General features: G+C 44.0%; 1 protein-coding gene across 4 annotated transcripts in view; it reads left to right on the top strand.

Annotated features, from left to right (window-relative positions):
• The window catches only part of cacnb1 (calcium channel, voltage-dependent, beta 1 subunit), a 132,067-nt gene that overhangs the window by 73,849 nt on the left and 36,126 nt on the right, over nt 1-22,092 (top strand). For 3 of the 4 annotated variants that reach the window (XM_070864683.1, XM_070864682.1, XM_070864685.1), the window contains exons 3-8: nt 4,726-4,848; nt 9,439-9,572; nt 10,514-10,587; nt 16,193-16,350; nt 20,430-20,510; nt 21,434-21,492. In XM_070864683.1, the coding sequence (XP_070720784.1) occupies nt 4,726-4,848; nt 9,439-9,572; nt 10,514-10,587; nt 16,193-16,350; nt 20,430-20,510; nt 21,434-21,492 (629 nt within the window). Of the gene's footprint in view, nt 1-4,725; nt 4,849-9,438; nt 9,573-10,513; nt 10,588-16,192; nt 16,351-16,500; nt 16,521-20,429; nt 20,511-21,433; nt 21,493-22,092 lie in introns of all 4 variants that reach the window. The other variant, XM_070864684.1, reaches the window with a different exon arrangement.

Below are 22,092 nucleotides of genomic sequence, written 5' to 3'. Positions count from 1 at the left end.
CTACTCGGAGCTCCTTCACAGCAAACGAGCCAAAGGTGGGCAGCGGAAACACTACAAGGACACCCCCAAAGCCTCCCTGATAAAGTGCAACATCCCCACTGACACCTGGGAGTCCCTGGCCCAAGACCGCCCTAAATGGAGGAAGTGCATCCGAGAGGGGCGAGAGCATGCAGAAATCAAGCGCAGACAGCAGAAAGAGCGTGCGGCAAACCAGTTCCACCCACCCCTTTCCTCAACGACTACCTGTCCCACCTGTGACAGAATCTGTGGCTCTCATATTGGACTATTCAGCCACAAAAAGAACTCACTTCAGGAGCGGAAGCAAGTCTTCCTCAATTCCAAGGGACAGCCTGTGATGATGATGAATAAGATAAAGATATACCAAAGCAGCAGTACAAGAGGGGACAGATAACGAACTGACTGCAGTTAAACACTAGCCTTTCACCTCTGGGACTGGAGTTCAACTCTAATCCAGACTAATGAGATGAATATCTTCTGACCACTGGCTGTAAAGGTTCTAAGTGAAATGATTTTTGGGCAGTCTCGATCCGTTTCCAAATTAGCATAGGCCTACACCACAAAGCTGTCCCTAATTAGGTATTAATTGGCAGTGTCACTCAGATAGGCCCAAGGATGAGACAGCTCTTCTGATTCTCAGTTAGTTGTGGCAGAGTGGAGGCAGCGTTGTTCTGCTGAACTATACCTGACCTTGGAGTGCTTGATGGAGAGCCTGAATTGGGAAGGGTTCCATTCCCCTGCAGTGATACCCCTCACCTTCATAAGCAAAGATAAGTGTTTGGGGGTTGTGGAAAATAAGTTGAAGATAAGCATTAGGAAGCACCAAAAACTATAGGGCAGTATTAGTAAGGGATTTCAACTACCCCAATATTAACTGGGATAAAATTAGAGTGAACTGTATAGAGGGTGTGGAATTCCTAAAATGCATTCAGGAAAACTTTTTTGGCCAGTATGTAGCAAGCCCAACAAGGGAGAGAGTGGTTCTAAACTTAATTTTAGAGAATGCTGGGCAGGTAGAAGGGGTATCAGTGGGAGAGCATTTTGGTGCTAGTGATCATAATTCAGCTAGATTTAGGGTAGTTAAGGAAAAGGACAAAGATAGAACAGGAATAAAAGTTCTCAATTGGGGAAAAGCCAATTTTGATAAGCTGAGAGGTGATTTAGCCATAGTGGACTGGAAACAGCTACTTGAAGGTAAATCAGTGTCAGAGCAGTGGGAGACATTCAAGGAGGCAATCCGGAGGGTTCAGAGCGAGTATGTTCCCTTAAAGAAAAAGAGTGTAACTAACAAATCTAGAGCCCCCTGGATGTCGAGGGACATACAGTGTAGGATAAAGAAAAAAAGAGAGGCTTATGACAGATACCATGGGTTCAATACTGCAGAAATTCTAGAGGAGTATAGAAAGTACTGGGGTAAAATTAAAAAAGAAATTAGGAAAGCAAAGAGAGAGCATGAAAAATTTTTGGCAAGTAAAATCAAGGAAACCCCAAAGATGTTTATAAATACATGAACAGCAAGAGGATAACTAAAGAAAGAGTAGGGCCTATTAGAGACCATAAAGATAATCTGTGTGTGGAGGTGGAAAACGTAGGTATGGTTCTTAATGAATACTTTGCGTCTGTTTTCACATAGGAGAGGGGCAATGCAGACATTGCAATCGGGAGGAGGAGTGTGAAATGTTAGATGAAATAAACATAGTGGAGAGGAAGTATTAAGGGGAAATATCAGCTTTGAAAGTGGATAAATCCACAGGCCTGGATGAAATGTATCCCAGGCTGTTAAGAGAAGCAAAAGAGGAAATAGCAGAGGCTCTGACCATTTTTCAATCCTCTCTGGCTACAAGTGTGGTGCCGGAGAACTGGAAGACTGTTAATGTAGTACCTTTGTTTAAAAAAGGAGAATGGGATAGACCAAGTAATTACAGGCCAGTCATCCTAACGTCAGTGGTGGAAAAATTATTGGAAAAATTTCTGAGGGACAGGATAAATCTTCATTTAGAAAGACACAGATTAATCAAGGGCAGCCAGCATGGATTTGTTAAGGGAAGGTCGTGTCTGGCTAACTTGATTGAATTTTTTGAGGAGGTAACAAGGAGGGTCGATGAGGGCAGTGCATATGATGTAGTGTATATGGATTTTAGCAAAGTTCTTGATAAGGTCCCACATGGCAGACTGGTCATGAAAGTAAACAATCCAGGGCAAAGTGGCGTTGGATCTATAATTGGCTCAGAGGCAGGAAGCAAAGGGTAATGGTTGATGGGTGTTTTTGTGACTGGAAGACTGTTTCCAATTTAGTTCTGCATTAACAAATCCATGCTGACTACCTTTGATTAATCCGTGTCTTTCTAAATGAAGATTTATCCTGTCCCTCAGAATTTTTTCCAATAATATTTACACCACTGTTGTTAGAATGACTGGCCTGTAATTACTCAGTCTATCCCATTCTCCCTTTTTAAACAAAGGTACTACATTAACAGTCTTCCAGTTCTCTGGCACCACACCTGTAGCCAGAGAGGATTGGAAAATGATGGTCAGAGCCTCTGCTATTTCCTCTTTTGCTTCTCTTAACAGTCTGTGATACATTTCATCCGGGCCTGGGGATTTATCTACTTTCAAAGCTGATATTTACCCTTAATACTTCCTCTCACTCTCAGTACTGGTCCCTTGCTTTTTGTGGTGTACATCATTGATCTAGACTTGAATGTAGTGGGTATGATTAAGAAGTTTGCAGATGACACTAAAATTGGCTGTGTGGTTGATAATGAAAAAGAAAGCTGTATCCTGCAGGAAGATATCAAATGAACTGGTCAGGTGGGCAGAACAGTGGCAAATGGAATTCAATCCGGAGAAGTGTGAGGTAATGCATTTGGGGAGGGCTAACAAGGCAAGGGAATACACATTAAATGTTAGGACACTGAGAAGTGTAGTGGAACAAAGGGACCTTGGATTGAAGGTCCACAGATCCCTGAAGGTAGCAGGACAGGTAGATAAGATGGTTAAGAAGGCATACGGAATATTGCCTTTATTAGCCGAGGCACAGAATGCAAGAGCAGGGAGGTTATGCTTGAACTGTATGAAACACTAGTTAGGCCACAGCTAGAGTACTGCGTGCAGTTCTGGTCACCACATCACAGGAATTATGTGATTGCACTAGAAAGGGTGCCGAGGAGATTTACGAGGATGTTGCCTGGACTGGAGAGTTTTAGCTATGAGGAAAGATTGGATTGGCTGGGTTGGTTTTCTTTGGAACAGAGGAGGCTGAAGGGAGACCTGATTGAGGTGTATGAAATTTTGAGGGGCCTAGATAGAATGGATAGGACAGACTTATTTCCCTTAGCAGAGGGGTCAACAACCAGGGGGCATAGATTTAAAGTAATTGGTAGAATTAGAGGGGGATTGAGGGAAATTTTCTTCACCCGGAGGGTGGTGGTGGTGTGGAACTCACTGCCTGAAAGGTTGGTTGAGGCAGAAACCCTCACCACATTTAAAATATACTTGGATGTGCACTTGAAGTGCCGTAACCTATACGGCTATGGACTAAGAGCTGGAAAGTGGGATTAGGCTGGATAGCTCTTTGTCTGTCGGCCGGCGGGACACGATGGGCCAAATGGCCTCCTTCCGTGCTGTAAATTTCTATGATTCTGTGACACAAAGTGCCAACAGCTGGAACAGCTTGGCAGGAAGGATGGTTGAGACAAGGATACTGGATGTAATATGTATAAATGTGAATAGAGGCATCTGGTGATGGGATTGATATAAAAACTTGATGTACTCTGAGATGGGAGCTGACATTTTGTAATAAAGTTTGAGACAGGCTGCAGTTGTGTAGAAATAAATTACAAACCATTACACGGAACTCATTTAAGAAATAGCTGGTGGTGTAAAGGATAGGTGGCAGAGCTCATATTCTGGAAATATCCGAGCAAGTGGATTGACGAGCATTTTTCCTCCCAACTAAGTTTGTGAGGGGGACCCTTTTTGCACAGATCAGCTGCAGGCACCCTCATCGCAAATCAAGGAGCTTGGATTTGGGCAGACATTTTAGACTACCTCACCTTTGTAAGCATGTATCAGCTTTGGGTTTGTTCCTGTAATAGTGTAAGCTCCGACCATAGCCTGGCAGACACACACAACGGACTTTGCATGGTGTACTGAAGATTAACATTCTCCTGAGTCCTGAGCTCAAATTCAACCCAGATGATAAAGAAAAGAAAGGCTTGCATTTATATAGCACCTTTCACGACCACTGAACATCTCAAAACGCTTTACGATGGGATGAAAGGCTCTTGTGTTCGATTGGGGACTGGGTAGCGTAGCTGGCCACAGCACTCTCCATTAATCACACAGACTTGTGTTTGAATTCAGCCCAAGCTGATGGGATTCGAGTCTTGACTTTCTGTTGGCTGTAAAGGCACTGTGCAATGAGTCCGCACAGTCTCAATTGCTCATGCATGCAGAGTGCCAATAACTTGGTTCTAAACTTTCTGCCTCTTGCATCTTGGCCTCCACTTGGCAGTTCCCCACAGCAATAGAGCCAAGATAGAGAACTCAGCAGTGAAGATAATCACGGATGTGTACCACTGCTCCGCTACTTGTACTGTCACGGTGTCCTGAATTTGATTCTCTTTTCAAGGCATTTTATGTGTTAATTGGGTGGGTGACAGATCATCATCACAGCAGCCTTAGCTGTATTCTGTTTTGTTGTAGACTAAGCCTGTTGCATTTGCTGTTCGAACAAATGTCGGCTACAATCCCACCCAGAATGATGACGTCCCTGTCCAAGGCATGGCTATTTCCTTCGAATCCACAGAATTTCTACACATCAAAGAAGTAAGTACTCAGCTCTTTGCAATGTATTTTTGTGGTGTGTACAAACATTTATGTACACCATGTTCTTGCACATATGCATGGGTGCATACTGTGTTCTTGCACATACACAAGGGTGCTTTGGATGCATATGTGTGTCATTTATATGTGTGCTAGGCCCTCAGTTTTGAAACCATCAATGCAAGTTGTCTTCTTCAGTAGAGGAAGAAGCACATGTCACACATCTTTGTTTCAGATCCAGTGGTAGTTCAGTAAATTTGCACCACTGTTGACTGGTTCAAATTCAGGAGAATATTACAAGCACACCAACCGGAACTTTGGTTTTTGTTCCATTTTCCTCATGTGGGACCTAGAGCAATAGCATCTCAAAATACTAGTTTTGCATTTCTGCCCAGATGGACAACAGGAACATTGCTGCCTAATTTGCATCCTTGCCAAGCAACTTTTAAGTGGGGGGTGTCCACACAAAACCAGCAATATGACTTAGTACAAAAGCAAAATGCTGCGGATGCTGGAATCTGAAATAAAAACAGAAAATGCTGGAAATATTCAACATGTCAGGCAGCAGCTGTGGGGGGGAGAAATCGAGTTAACGTTTCGGGTCTGTGACCCTTCGTCAGAACTGGAAAAGTTTGAGACGGAACAGATTCTTAAGTGCAGGGGCACTGAAAGGGGGAGAGAGGAAAGAACAACAGGGAAGGTCTGTGATAGGGTGGAAGGCAGGAGTGATTTAAGAGACAAAAGGGATGATGGGCAAAAATGAGATGGTAATGGCACAAATTAGCAAATAAAAGATGAGTCTAGAGAGGGTGTGAATGGCGGAATCATCACCAGCTGCCATGGGAAAGAGAAACAATGAAAAGCAGGGGGGGTGTAAAAAAGGAAGAAAAGGGGAAAAAAAGAGACAAAAGTTATGGTCTGAAATTGTTGAACTCGATGTTGAGTCCGGAGGCTGTAAAGTGGCGAGACGAAAGATGAGGTGCTGTTTCTCAAGCTTGCGTTGAGCTTCATTGGAACAGTGGAGGAGACCGAGGTCAGAGTGGGAATGGACTGGAGAATTAAAGTGACAGGCGACCGGAAGATCGGGGTCACGCTTACAGACTGAATGAAGGTGTTCCGCAAAGCGATCATCCGATCTGCGTTTAGTCTCCCCAACTTGACTTAGTAGTTGGATCAATAATCTGACATTGTTTTCTGGTAAGAATTCTGAGAGTACCTCCAGGAGGTGAAGAAAGAACTTGCATTTCTGTAGAGTTCCTCCTGTCCTCAGAGTGTTCCAAAGCATTTTGCAGCCAATGAGCTACTTTTGAAGTGTAGTCACTGTTTTATGTAGGCAAACGTGATAGTCATCACGTGGTCCCAATAATCAGCTGATCTGTTTTAGCGGTGTTGGTCGGGGCATGAATGTTGACCAGGACACTGGGAGAATTACCTGCTCTTCTTCAAAAAAAGATCCAAGGGGTCTTTTACGTCCACCTCAGTAGGTTTAATGTCTCATCCGAAGGACAGCTCTCCAAGAATAGAGAGCAGTCCCTCAGTACCACGCTGAAGTGTCACCTGAGAGAATGTGTTGACGTCTGTCATGCCGTTGGAACCCACAAGCTTCTAACCCAGAGGTGAGAACATTACCACTGAGTCAGGTTGCTACGCGCATCTCTTGGGGTCCACACGGTATAACTGCAGTCCAGTTCATAGCTAAATTTTAAAAGCTTTTAATGTTAGCAGAGAGGTGGTATTCCCGGTGGCTCCCTCTTAATTAGCATGTAACTGGAATTAAGAGCTCGGTGAGCAGAACAAGCCCAAGTGTGCAAACCTCCCTTGCCCTTGGACAGATAGTAACATGGAGCTAGTTGTATAACTCAGGCCTGCTGGTCCTGCATCACACTTGACCAGTACAAATCTGAGACCAGTACTTAGCATAAGAACCCTCCATTTACCCACTGTAGTTTGATGTACATTTCCCCTATCTGCAGTTACAATTAAGTATTGTGCATGATACGTAGTGAATTTTGAACTTGCTTATAAAGATTATATAACGGCTCTATGTGTTTTAAGTCCAGCCTTGTTCAATTTTCCCCTACTTCCATAGGAACAGAGAATGCAAAGACAACATTTAATTGAGGCTTTAAGGATATGAAGGAATTTGATTGGGGTGAATACTATTTCTTCTGGTTGGGGAGTCAGTGATGAGGGATCATCCAATTTAAAATTGTCATGAGGAGTAAGAAGAGAAGTTAGGAGACATTGCTTTACCTGGAGAGTTGTTGAAGTTTGGAATGCTTTGCCATGGGAACTGGCTGAGGCAGAAATCATTGCATTTTCTAAGAGAAAATTGGATGATATTTGAAGCGGTGGGAGATATAGGGCTATGAGGAGACGGTGAGACAGTTAGGTTAGTTTTGGATTGCTCTGGTAAAGAGATAGGATGAGCACAGTCAGTCGAATGGCTTCCTGTGCTGTAAACTTGTGTGGCTCTTTGTGTAACTGTGTAGGCTGGAGGCTGGGGTTGAGCCTTAAAAAAAAAACATCTCCAAGGAATCTTGGAGGTATGTAAGTTATCGAATAGGATAGAGGAAATAAACTCAGAACAATTCTATCAGATATGCCAGAGCTGCTGGACAAGAGAACACAGGTTTAAGGTTGTGGAGAACAAGTTTAATCAGATGTCAGGAAGTATTTCTTTACATAGAGACTAATGAACTGGTGGAGCATGTTGCCAGGAATGGTAGGCGAGGACAGGACACTGGAATCACTTAAGCAGTTGGATACTACATAAGAAATAGGAGCAGGAGTAGGCCATTTGGCCCCTCGAGCCTGCTCCGCCATTCAATAAGATCATGGCTGATCTGATCTTGGCCTCCACTTCCCTGCCCACTCCCCATAACTCTTGACTCCCCTATCATTCAACAATCTATCTATGGGAAGCAGGGAGGGTTACCAACATCCAAATCTGTCCTGTGTGAAAGATGATTTATGGCTTCATTTTATTTCTGAGTCCAGGGGTCACAGTCTAAGGATAAGGGGTAAGCCATTTAGGACCAAGATGAGGGGAACTTCTTCACTCGGAGAGTTGTGGACATGTGGAATTCTCTACCACAGAAAGTTGTTGGGGCCAGTTCATTAGATATATTCAAAAGGGAGTTAGATGTGGCCCTCATGGCTAAAGAGATCAAGGGGTATGGAGAGAAAGCAGGAATGGGGTACTGAAATGCATGATCAGCCATGGTGCAGACTTGAAGAGCTGAATGGCCTGCCCCTGCACCTATTTTCTATGTTTCTATGTCATTCTCGAAAATAAGATTGGATAAAAAGAATAAACATTTCATTTTGCACAGTGAAAGTGGTCTGTGAATATTGTGATGCCACATCTGTGGACAACTAGAAATGATATAGAAACAGCACATACGATATAAATACATGCAGCCTAATCATGGTGGGGCAATGACTGAACCACTGGTGGCTGAGGAAACGAGTTCCCATTCTACTCCAGTACAATGCCAGCTCCTTAAAGCCTTGTCTAGAAGGGTAGGGGCAGCCAGTGCGCTACTTGGACTGAGAGAAGCAAATCGGACAAGAAACTTGTCTCTTTTTTTGCTCACCCAAATTTAATGCTTGAGGAATTGAGTCTTAAAAGGGAATAAAATACATTGGTGTGGAAGTAGTCCACAGGATAGGTAACAGCAATGAAAGAAAAACTGAAGGATAGGAGGTGGAGAGATGAACACACTTGCCATCTGGTGACTAAATCCTGTGCTTTCACTGTTGCAAAAGAACATAAGAAATAGAAACAGGAGTAGGCCATTTGGCCCCTCGAGCCTGCTCTGCCATTTAATAAGAGCATGGCAGATCTGATCATGGATTCAGCTCCACTTCCCTGCCCGCTCCCCATAACCCTTTACCCGCTTATCACTCAAAAATCTGTCTATCTCTGCCTTAAATATATTCAGTGACCCAGCCTCCACGGCTCTGGGGCAGAGAATTCCATAGATTTACAACCCTCTGAGAGAAGAAATGTCTCCTCATCTCAGTTTTAAATGGGCAGCCCCTTATTCTGAGACCATGTCCCCTAGTTTTAGTTTCCCCTATGAGTGGAAATATCCTTTCTGCATCCACCTTGTCGAGCCCCCTCGTTATCTTATACTTTTCAATAAGATCACTGCTCATTCTTCCAAACTCCAAAGAATATAAACTCAACCTATCTTCATAAGTCAACCCCTTCATCTCAGGAATCAACCTTGTGAACCTTCTCTGAACTGCCTTCAATGCAAGTATATTCTTCCTTAAATATGGAGACCAAAACTGTACGCAGTACTCCAGGTGTGGCCTCACCAATACCCTATTCTCTATTTTTATACTCCATCCCCCTTGCAATAAAGGCCAACATTCCACTTGCCAAAGGTGGTACGCTACTCACTACAGCCTTTCTGCTTAGGACGCTGATAGTGTTCCTTGGGTTCGGTAAGCTATCAGAACCCCTCCTTTTATAGTGGTTCATTATTTCCCTCAATTCTGCCAGGTATTAGTTTGCTTGTTTTGTTCCAAAATCTCACTGGAAAAAAAATAGTGATTGGTAAGTTTTCCTTTTGTTTTCAGAAATATAACAATGATTGGTGGATAGGGCGACTGGTGAAAGAAGGATGTGAGGTCGGATTCATTCCAAGTCCGGTAAAGTTAGAGAATATCAGACTACAACAGGAGCAGAAGATGAGGCAAGGAAGACTTTCAAGGTATAGCAAAACCTCGATTATCCACTCTCCCTCTTATCTGCATTCACAATTATCCATAAACTGCCTTCAGTGCCAGTCGTTGCTGGGCTGCAACTCGGGGTCGGATATTTTATTGGCACTGGGCTGCACCCTTGGGCTGGGGTGGGATTTTGCTTGGATCAGGGATTCAAGTTGTACTGGGCTGCACCTTCGGTCAAGTGGGGTGGAGTTAGCAGACTAGCTGCTAACGTTACAGTGGAAATCTCCTGTGTTTTCAGTCTTTACATTGCAAACAATAGGCTGGATTTTCTGGTCCTTTGTATCCGTTTTTCACCCCGGAGCGGTAACCATGGTGACGGTGAGGTCTCTGGGCAGACGGTCTAGCATATATGTGCCTTGCCGGGATTTTCGGAGGGTTTTGCGGCGGTGCGGAGCAGCACCGCCCGGAAGAGCTGCGCCGGTGTGCAACGCCCCTGGTTGCGACACTGCCGTGCTTTTTGACTCCCGCCCGACCCGTCCACCCCGCAGTGAACGCCTGTAAATACGGGTGGTCCAATCTATACCGACTGCAGAGAGCTATGTAATGCAGTCCTAAAGTAAGTTTGATCGGGTTTTTTTGAACATTTTTTCTGCGATTTATGTTGTGGTGGCATGGGCCACGTATTGGGAATGTTTTTGTGGGTTTTTTCTGTTTATTTTTCTCCCCAGGCGTCTCTCGGAGCGCTCCTGGTCCGGCTCTTTAGCTCGGGATGTTCCCATGCTAATGCCCTAAGAGAGGTGTACAACGCCTCCCCCAGCGCAGTGCTCCACACTCAGGGCCCAGCTGCCCAATTGTGATGACCGAGGCGCAAACTATTCCCGGGCGCAAACTTTACCGCCCTGCCACCATTAGCGCCCATAACTCATCAAAGCCAAAAATCAATTATTAATCTATTGATTTTTTTTTCTTAATTTTATTTTAGCAAATCAGGTGGAAACTCCAGTTCTAGCTTAGGAGATGTAACTGGAACCCGACGACCCACACCCCCTGCCACCGGTAAGTATCAACTATCTTTTGTTAAGAATGGATGAATAGTCAGAAGACCGAGCTGTTCGTCAAGGCTGCTTCATTCACTGACCACATGTCACGGACACCAACCCACTCACTTAGATTCCTGAGGAAAAGTTCCTGATCCTCAATCAAGCAAAAATACGAAATATTCATCCATCTGCACATCACTATTATTCAAGAGGGATAAAAAAGGAATTTAAAAAACTGTAAATGCTGGAATACTAAAATAAAACTGAAAATGCTAGAAATACAAAGCTAGTCCAACAGCTTCCAAAAATAAAAAATTAGATGAATGTTTAGAGTAGAGACCTTTTGTCAGAATTAAGTTTAATGAAGAGTCTCTGTTTGAAACATTGAAGTATCTTCTCTTTTCATAGGCTGAAAAGGCTGCTGTGCATTTTTGGCACTTTCTGTTTCTACTGTGCAATCCTGGCCTACTCCCTTCACTTCTGAGAGAGAAAACATTCCCCCTCCTCTACCCAGCACATCCACCATGACCCATGCTTTGTTTCTGGGTGCCTTTGACTAAAAATAAAATGAATAAGCGACAAGCAGATTGCTACGGTTGGAGCTGCAGTAGGTTTAATGTCTGCTGTACAGCATCGTTGCTACAGCAACCAATGTAGCAGCATTTTGGCAGGAAGCTAGTGTGTCTGACAAGTCCCCATTATGGTAGCACCACCCTTGCTAAGAATCTCAGTCACAAATTGTGGCAGCACAAGCAGTAGACCTAGGCTGGTTGGCATTAGAACAGGCAAGTTTCAGATTGGTGAGTATTGGCAGTTCTTGGCGAGGCTGGCCAGATGGACAGAAGACTGGTCAGTAGTTTTCCATTTTGGGTACCCGGGGAGTCTGGAAAAGTGACCCCCCCCTAACAAAACACAAAAAGTGCAACAAAATCACATTTTGGAATATTAACGGGCATTATGACATTTAAGATAAGCAGGGTAACACTTGTCGAAAGTAGGATATGAACACAGTAAACAGTGTTGGCTAATGTCACCAACAGCCACCAATCTTATCAGTGGGACTTATTGTGTTCATACCAACTTTTAACCAATCACGGATGATATTGGTTGTATGTCTTTGACGCCAATCACAGGATTGGTTTTACACTCGGTCTTGGCAAGTCCACCAATTCAGGACATTCTAGCTAGAAATTGCTGGTGAGGGACATGCAAGAGGAGAATCAGTGGAAAGCTAACTAAGTAAAACATAAAAAATATCTAATGATGGCTCTCAACTTGACCTATCTTTTACATTTTCTAGTAGTAAGGTAAGATGTCTGAATCACACCGATAACCTTGCAGAATAGAAACGTTCAGAGTAGCGGCATTTGTGCTGATTGCTGTAGGAACCTCATCTGTCTGAAAGGTCCCCAGCATGATGTCACCACCCTTGCATTGAATTCATATCTTCGCATATTAGTTTGATAGCGGCTCTGGCCTCATCTCTTTTTCCAGTGTGTGCCTGTTAACCATTGCTTGACCACGGTTTTTGGTATCAATTGAGAGGTCCGATATCAGGCCTCCAATTTAACTCCTGGGTGGGAGTGAGGCCTAGCGAGTGGCCGGTCTATCCCGGGGGCAGCATCGGTGGGGCCCAATTTGGTTTGATATGGCCATGATCCCGTTTACATGCCGCTGGCTGTCTTCCCGACCAAACTGGCTGGGGAGTCGTTGGGAAACGGCTGCCCAGCCATTAAAATCGGGCAACAGGAGCTCACGGCCAGGTCTGCGTCACAAAGGTACGTGATCAGGAGGGGGGTCATGGTCGAGGAGGGTCTGCCCGGGGCAGGGGAGGCCCAAGGTTTCCTTGAGTGCGGCTCGGAGAAGTGGTCTTGAACCTCTTGGGGCCCACAAGGAATCTACAAAAACTTACAAATAACTTGACTTTCTCGCCCTCTTCTGGCTCTGGATTCACTTCCTGAAGGATTTGTCCTGGCACAGATTCCATCAGAGCTTGCATGCCAAAACCCTGGAGTTAAGACTGATAATGTGATCGGAGCCTGAACTGCAGTCAGCAGGATCGAGGCTGGGGAGGGGCATTTGGGGTGGGTGGGGTGGATCAGCCCATAAGTATCCCGCTCCATTTCCCCCGTTTGGTTTCCGCTAGGTGTTATGGAAGCTCGTGTGTGTAGGGGGGGGGGGGGGGGGGGTGGGAGGGGGTGGGAGACATGGGGAGGGTGTTAAAATCTCCTCTCTTCCCCTTCCCCCCCGCCCCTCCAGATATCCAAACTGTTGATGTTGTGAATGCTAAAATAAATTCAAGACATTCATGAATGAAGTTAATACTTTTTTTGAATAATCTTCTCTACAAAATGTTCGTTGTTAACCCTTTCCCTAACCGCATGTAATCAGTAGCTCTCTGGTTGATTCTGATTATCATATTTGTCTATTGTTTTGCGATGATTATCTATAATGTTGCTGAAATACTCCTTAAAATGCATTTGTTGCTTCTCCTGGCACCAATTTTTCCTTTTGATTACCTGTGCACTAATTTATTTTAACTGACTTGTGTACCTGGACTCCCAAATATCTTTGCTCCTCCACAGCTCCCAGTCTCTCACCATTAAGAAATATTCTGATTTGTCTTTCTTGGATCCAAAGTGGATGACCCCACACTTCAACACATAAATTCCATTTGCCCACTCACTTAATATGTCTGTGTGCCTTTGTAATGTCCTGCACCCATTCTCACAGCTTACTGTGGCTCCTAATTTTATGTCACCTGCAAACTTGGATATACAGCTCTCTATTCCTTCATCCAAGTCATTGATATATATGGTGAATAATGCGTTGCAAGCCGGCCTCTTATTGGTTGAGTTTGGCGGTAGATTTGGCATGGGAAGTCTGTCACTGTGGCCCATTTGCTCTCGTAGAAGGAGACAGAGTGGATGGAGGTGAGAGTCCAGGATGAGTGAAGGCTCTGTTTTAAAAATGGGCAATGGGAGAATTCAAACAAGAAATTTGTTTAAGAAGTGACATGCAGTACCTGGGTTCTTGGAACTGTCAATGCCCAATACTATTCATTATCAACAAGGTGCATTGACAACGATGCTTCAGATATATTTCTGATGGACTGATGGACTAGTTAGATCTAGGAAGATCACCCCAAGTGTTAGCCGTCTACTCTGAGTCACAAGGTTGTGGATTCAAATCCCAATGCAGAGACTTGAACACAAAACTCTAGGCCGACACCCCAGGGCAGTACTGAGTGAATAAGTGCTGCATTGTTAGTTGTGTCGTCTTTCGGATAAGACGTTGAACCGAGGCCCGGTCTGCACCTTCAGATGGACATAAAAGGTCAGGTGGCACTATTTTGAAGAAGAGCAGGGAAGTTATTCCCGGTGTCCTGGCCAATATTTATCCCTCAACCAACATCACTAAAACAGATTATCTGGTCATTATCACTTTGCTGTTTATGGGAACATGCTGTGCGCTAATTGGCTGCTGCATTTCCTACATTACAACAGTCACTACACTTCCGAAAAGTAATTAATTGGTTGTAAAGTGATTTGAGACGTCCTGAGGTCATGAAAGGTGCAACATTATTGCACGTCTTTCTAATTTTACCTGTCTTTTTCTAAACTGGACAATTTATGTTTTTCGGTGGGCTATCGAGCACTTTTAAAAAATTTTAATCTGATCTCCAATGTGTGTTTTAATGGCCGTGTATTATTTTTCTGCGTCTGGTGATGTAAACTCCATATTTATGATTGTTGTTAAGGCTCTTGATGAATCTTCTTCAGCAGCAAAGCAACTACCTGAGCTCATGACGCCATCCCACTCTCCCCTGCCATGTCAATGTCCTGGAATTGAACTTAAGCAAAGGTGGCAAAACTTGGATGAATCGACAAGTGAATCACAGACAGGAGCAGATAGTCCAATGTTTTATTTTGTTGTTTCCCTTCAATAATTTGGAGTGTTGCATCACTATATTTAGTTGTGTTAGTAATGTAACCACTTACAGAATGAGAGCAACAACAAGGTAGGCCTCAAATATTAATTGTAATTCATCATCATCATAGGCAGTCCCTCGAAGCGAGGATGATTTGATTCCACGCCAAAAAAGGGATGAGTTCACAGATGTTTCAATGAAGGACCTAATATTCCAGGTCCTGAACTACATCCTGAAGGGTGGAAGATGCCTGTGCATGGATTTTTTTGACGTGTGTTGGCTGTTGCACACCAGCCACCACACAGGTTTGACAGAGCTAGGTCTTGTTCCAATGGCAAGGGCTATCCAAGATGACTGGAGACCTGCTCTGCTGCACAGACCTAGGGCGCACATATATCGCAGTGTGGGCTGGCCCGCGCTGCCCCTGGCCTTGAACTCACACCTCTCCTGGGCCCCTTTTAATTATACGTGCATCAAATAATTTTAATAGTTGGAGGAATCGAGATTTGTATTTGAAACTGTGTTTCTTCCACCCTCCACCATGGTTTTAAGTAATTTTCAAATGTTGTTTCTATTTTTCCCCTGTCTCCTTCCACCTGCACCGCCCCTCCCCCCACCCCACACACACACACACACCCCATTTATCTCCCTTCCTCCCCTGAAGGTGCTGATTCGTGCCACATGTAGTTCCACTGACACAGGCATCCCTCTGGTAACTTCATCAAAACGGCAGACCATTACATGTGATGCTCGACAATTAGAGACAATCTCGAGGGCAATTAGGGATGGGCAATAAATGCTGGCCTTGCCAGCGACGCTCACATCCCGGAACAAATTTTATTTAAAAATAGTCAGTGAAAGCAGGCTGTTTGAGCATGGGAGGCATCACTGCTGAGCCTGATCCTGTCCACACCTCGGATCTGAATGCGTACATTCTCCGGCAAGGATCACTTGCTCGTGAAGCGTCTGCCATGTGGAGAAGAATATTGTAGAGATATTCAAAGGTTCACTTCCCTTCTCTCCCATTGACAAAACTCTATATGGAAGCCGGGCCTTCAAGTAATCTAGTCTTTATATCATCTAATTCAGAAAGGTGTTGCTCACTCTTTCTCTCTCTCTCTCACTCTCTTCCCCACCTTTCCCGCTTCCAAAAAAAAGTTACTTTTGGCTAATTTGAATACAGCACGGTTCTTCTGATAGTGCTGGTTGTAAAGATGCTATACAAAATACATTAAGGAGGTCATAACCCAGCACAAGTTTGCACAGATTGACAGTAACTTGCCAAGCTGAATCTGGGAGGCCACAGAGATGGCCAGTATGGGAAATCGAAACATTTACACTGTTGCAGTTGAGAATTGCCCTGTTGAGGTTGACGTACATTGTTGGACAGAGTAGAGGGAGATTTATTCTGTACCTAATTTGACTTGGGAGTGCTTCATGCTCACAAAGGTTAACAAAAGTGTTCCATTCTCCGGCATGTTTATACCTCACATTGATGAGCGCAATATTTGCTGAAACTTATAAATTAAAAATCAAGTCTGGACTATTGAGTCCCAGCTGAACAGTGCGCAAGTGCTGCCTTGGTATTGTGCTGTCTCTCCATTCCATTGTGAAGCTGCTGCTAATTATATTTCCTTATATTTCTCAACCTTGGTTACATTTCAACCCTTTGCTTCTTCCCCTTTACCAGGAAATGCGGACTTGTCTAATTTAGCTTTTGATGTAGATGCCATTGACTTAGATGCAGAAGAGAGCGATTCACAAACAGACCATCGGTCCCCTAAAACAAGCGTTAGCAGTGTAACGACTCCCCCGTCCAATGCGAAACGAATCCCATTTTTTAAGAAGGTAACGCCTTGTCAGTGCACACAGCTGCCTGATGCACGAACTAGCACACATCCCACTCAGTCTGCTGCTTACATGTCTCTCAGACTTGTCAATAACATGCATGCCTTGTTATTTTTTTCTTGGGCTATCTTTCCACGCGCACATGAGCAGCAAAGCAGAAGCAGAAATCGGTAAGTCTGTTTTTATGATACCTGTATTTCATGATAAGCCAGCATGTTGTAGAGTCAGACTGGGGAAGCTGCGATACCATGTGACACAACATACTCCCCAAAATTGTAGCCTAGCTATAGAACAACATCCGTTAAAAGATACCCTTTGACCAGTCATGTGATCAATAACCATCGTTTGCTTATGTCAGAGAGGAATAAATTGCATTTGCTTCTGTTGCAAAGAGCACTGCATAGCATGGTGAGAATTGTTTACTTAAAGATGTGTGAGATTAAGATAAAAAGATTAAGTCACTGTATTGTGTATATTTTTATATATATGCGAGTAAATTGCCCATGGCATTCATGAATATAAGGTTGTTTTTATACACAAGATGGGAATGGAATTGAAAGAGACTTCAGAATCTTGGTCCAGTGAGCCACCTAGTGGCCAGAGTCTGCATCTCTATTGTGACAGTTGACATAGGATTTTACAATGATGAACATTGACATAAAAGTGTGCCCAATAATCATGACAACAGGAAGGAAGATTTATAAACAGGAATTCCACACCCTGCGCCAGAATTTCATTATGTAGAAATCTGGGGTGATTTTACGTCTACTCACTCAGCGAAAATCTGGCAAGTGGGCAGTTAAAATCGCCCTGGCTCTTACCTGTCCAAAAGCTGCCATGATCACAACATCTGCAATTTTAACCTGTTCTCCTGAGCAGGCAGCAAGGACACGCGCCCGGGGCCAACGGGGTCCTTCTTAACATGTACGTGTTGTGGCCCGATTACATCATTGAGACCCGACTATAATTTTAACTCGGACCTGAGCAGGGAATCCACCTGGAGTTAAAATTGGGGTCAGAGAGAGGGAATAATAGAAAAGTTATATGCTGGCTGGGAGTTTCAGGTAACAGCATAAAGCACAAGGCAGCTGAAAGCAATCTGAAGGTTTGGATTATAAACTCGCAATTTCCTAGCTTTCTAAGTGTTCATTGATGGATTGGCAAGAAGCACATCCAAAGAACTGGGGCTGAGCCATGGGAAGAGATTTAGAGCTCCTTTAACCTGATACATAACAGCTTAATGAGGATTGAAAAGTTAAAAAGGGCATGTTACTGGTTTGTAAAATGCTAAAACGTTTAGATGTAGATGTAAGCAGGCTATTTAACTTGGACTGAAAGCACAGAATAGTAGTACATGGGCTTAAATCAATAAATCGAAAGTGATATCAAAGTTTAGAAGATTGAAGTTGAACGTACACCCAGCAGTCAGTGCTGGTTCAATTCATTTATTTGTTCAGGATTTAAAAAAGAACAGAATTGAAGATTTATAAGGCTAGAACTAGACAGCTGATTACATTTCTTGTGGCATGCTCATTCCTGTGAGCCAGGAGTGCTGAAATGCAGCGAGGGAGTTGTCTGAGGCGGGCAGTGAGATTGAGTCCAACGTCCAATAGTGGCGATGTGAGGATGGGATTGTGCTTGACTATCTTTGGCAATCAGTAAGCATTTATGAAGAACTTTTCCTCAGGGGATTAAATGAATTGGGCAGAATCCATAAGGGGGTAAATGGCGTGCAGAAGATGAGAGTTTGATGGGTTGGTCAATTAGTCAACCTAAAGTTTTGAGGAGGAATATTTGAGCTGCTGAAGTCCTTTTATAAATCTCTAAACAACACTTGACAATTAATTAAGTTGACGGCAGTTAGACAAATACAAGGAGTCAAAGAGCTTTGCCATCATCCTTAGTTGTTATCTAAAAGCTTTCAGTAGCTTTGTACGCACTCACTGCCAACTTTTATTGTAGTGATTGCTCATTAGAAATGGGCTTTGGGCATCAGTGAGTTTCGTTTAATGATGTTGAAGAAACTCCTTTGCCACCCACGCCCCTGCCACAATCCAGTTCGGTCTCCCCAGTGCCTCAAGTGTCGATTGCACGGTGTAGGTTGGAACTGGGTCACACAGACGAGGAGTGTCTCGGCTTCAATCTGTGTAGTGTCAGCTGATGTCAGTCGCTGGGCCCACTATAATTGGGTCAGTGTTCATAACCTATAGAGAGGGAGGTTGGCCAAGGATGTTGAGCGTGCTGTGTGGTGAAAATACCAAAGTGTGGACATTCGATGAGGAAAGGATCATGCTCTCTTATTAGCTGATTAATCGAGCAAAAGATTCCTGCCCTCTTAAGAACATAAGAAAGAGGAGCAGAAGAAGGCCATTTGGCCCCTCGAGCCTGCTCCGCCATTCAATAAGATCATGGCTGATCTGATCTTGGCCTCAACGCCGTTTCTTTGACGCTCCCTATAACCCTTTACTCTCTCAACTTTCAAAAATCTGTCTGATAGAAAAGATCAGACCATGAATTCACCATGTGACAAAATAGTGTGCCCTTAAATTGGCATCCAAGCAATCAGTGCCACAACAAGTCAGCACCAATTTAAAAATGGCTCAAAACCAACAATCAAATCTGATGGCTCATTTCTAAAGACTAGCTACAGGTTGAGGCAATTTCCACATTAGAGGGTTTAATTTCCTCTCGTAGAAAACTGGTAAACACATTTGCACATAATTCCTGTCTTTGTTAAAACAGAGCATGGAGAGACACTTCCATAAAAAGTGAGCCCTGCATAAATTACAGGAGCAAAAAATACTGCAGATGCTGGAAATCTGAAATAAAAACAGAAAATGCTAGAAACACTCAGCAGGTCAGGCAGTATCTGTGGAGAGAGAAACAGAGTTAACTTTTCTGGTCAATGATCTTTCACTAATACAAAAAGCAAAATACTGCGAATGTTGGCAATCTGAAATAAAAACAGAAAATGCTGGAAAGGTCATCGACCTGAAACGTTAACTCTGTTTCTCTCGCCTGAAGAAATTAACCTTGTTCCTGTTTGGCCACTGGACACATGCACAGCACAGATAATTGTCATCGTCCATTGATTTTCAGATGACCATATCCACTCAGGAAATTGAGAGGGTGGACTGGGCTAAACCAATGGCGAATCTGTCGGTTGTTTTCATTCTACTGCATTTGGCATCTTTTTCAGGGCAGATTCTTGGTGTCTGAACAAGTGCGATTGGAATGTAGAAATCACGGTTCAAAACAATTTATAAGGCGCTGTTTTAAAACAAATATTTATAAAGATGTTGCTGTATTTTGACGACTTTATTGAGTACGATTTATCAGTATTTGAGACTTGAGACAGCTTTTAAATAAGTAATGCATTTTAAAGCGGCACTGTCTTTTTGGAATGGGGTATGAAAAACCTTGTTGCATTTGGCACACACTCCTGCTGGAATGCTTCACCGTGTTTTGGAAACATCATGGCTCTGCTTGTGCTCAGCTGAAGTGGTGCACTGCTTGTCTGGGGCTTCTCGCTCGCTGGTGATGAAGACGATGCCTCTTTAACATGACGATTCCGCCATTGGAAATGTATAACTGTCGTGAATGCAAACTACGTGCATGGAAGCTGGGGTTGTTCGCCTTAGAGTAGAGGAAGCTAAGGGGAGATTTAATAGAGGTGTTTAAAATCATGAAGTGTTTTGATAGAGTAAGGAGGGAGCAACTGTTTCCAGTGGCAGGGGGGGTCTTGAACCAGAAGATAGCGATTTAAGATAATTGGCTAAAACGCCAGGGGAAGAAGAGGAGAGAGTATTTTTTTTTACACAGCCAGCTGTTATAACTGTTTCTCTCTCCACAGATACAGCAGATTCAGTCGTAACTTTCAAAAGACAATTGGATATGTATTTAAAAAGGGAAAAAAAGTGCAAAGCTATGGGGAAAGAGCAGGAAAGTGGGACTATTTCAGAGAGCTGGCACAGGCACAATGGGCCGAATGGCCTCCAACTGTGTTGTATGATTCTATGAATAATATGGCCCTTATTTGTTATGATGCTTTATCTGGTTTTCTGTTTCCCCCTGGGCAGCAAGAGAATGTGCCTCCCTATGATGTAGTGCCATCCATGAGACCAATCATACTAGTGGGTCCATCTCTGAAAGGGTATGAGGTAAGCAGCAGTTTCCCCGCATGGTGTTCCTTCACAAAAATACGGGAAAGTTCAATGTGTTAGAAGATAAGAACATAAGAAATAGGAGCAGGAGTGGGCCATTTGGCCCTTCGAGCCTGCTCCGCTGTTCATTAACATCATGGCTGATCTGATCTTGGCCTCAACTGCATTTTCCTGCCCGTTCCCCATAACCCTTGACTCCCTTATCGTTCAGAAATCTATCTATCTCCACCTTAAATCTATTCAATTACTCAGCCTCCTGAGACTTGAGTGCAAAATCCAGGCTGACAGTCCCGGTGCAGTACCTCAATACTGAGGGAGTGCTGTACTGTTGGAGGTGCCGTCTTTCGGATGAGGTGTTAATCCGAGATACCACCACCTCCACCCCCACCCCCCCGCCCCCCGCCCTTTCGATCCTCTTAAGCGGATGTAAAAGATCCCATCGCACTATTCGAAGAAGAGCAGGAGAGTTCTCCCTAGGGTCCTGGCCAATATCTATCCCTCAACCAACATCACCAAAACAGATCATTATCAAACTGCTCTTTGTGGAATCTTGCTCTGCGCAATTTGGCTGATGCTTTTCCTACATTACAAAAGTGACTACACTTCAGAGTTACTTCATTTGCAGTGAAGCACTTTGGGACGCCCTGAGGTAGTGAAAGGTGCTGTATAAATGCAAGTTCTTTATTTCTTTCAACCTGGAATTTGTGGCCAGTAAGAGTTCCTGACCATTAATTTTAGTGGACAGATAATCGTGCAGGTCACGAATCGACTATGTTGAGCTCCGTGCCTGAATTCCCAATGTGCAAACCCGTCGCAGGAAGCTCTGCCTGAGGAAAATTCACCCACTGACTAAAACAGGACCCTCGCTTTCAACTGTGGCAACAAATAAATGTGCTTCACCTGTTTCTGTTTCTGTGTAGGTGACGGATATGATGCAGAAAGCTCTGTTTGACTTTTTGAAACATAAGTTTGACGGAAGGTAAGGAATGACAAAAACAATCTTTAGTCTGTACAATTCACAGTAAATAAAGAAGGTATATATAATCTGTGTAATGTGTGGTTGTGCAGTATCTAGCGGCGATGGTTCACTTTGTGCATACCTTCCCCTGATGGACGAGAAGCTTTAGTCAGTGAGTAACGGAGCTCAACGGCCCCGTTTCGATCCCAGCTTATGCACCATCAGTTGATCTCAGCTGGGGTGAGGGTAGGGGCTTTAATATTGGCCTCAGTGTCCAGGGTTCCTGTGTCCTGGCTGCTATCCAGTGACCTTTCCCCACCTCCCCCTGCATAAACCCCCCCCCCTTCCCCATTGACATCGGGGAGGACAGAATCTGATGTGATGCCCCACGTGGTGGATTAGCCTGTTAAGGTTGATACATGAATAATGACCACCTGGGCGAGGCACTTGAGTGCGACTGGTGACCGTAAACCCCACCTAGCAAGGCATCAGGCTGTTCTGGAAGGGCAGGAACGAAACATTGGTGAGAACAAAACAAGTACAAATAAATAAATAGGTGAACAAAAGATGAGGATTTGTAATCTGAGCGCTCCGAATGGGAGGCCAGTGGAAGACTGGGGC

Source organism: Pristiophorus japonicus, chromosome 21, assembly GCF_044704955.1.
Source record: "Pristiophorus japonicus isolate sPriJap1 chromosome 21, sPriJap1.hap1, whole genome shotgun sequence".
Classification (NCBI taxonomy): Eukaryota; Metazoa; Chordata; class Chondrichthyes; family Pristiophoridae; genus Pristiophorus; species Pristiophorus japonicus.
The sequence above is the reverse complement of the archived record's forward strand: the minus strand, read 5'-3'. Positions and strand labels throughout refer to the sequence as shown.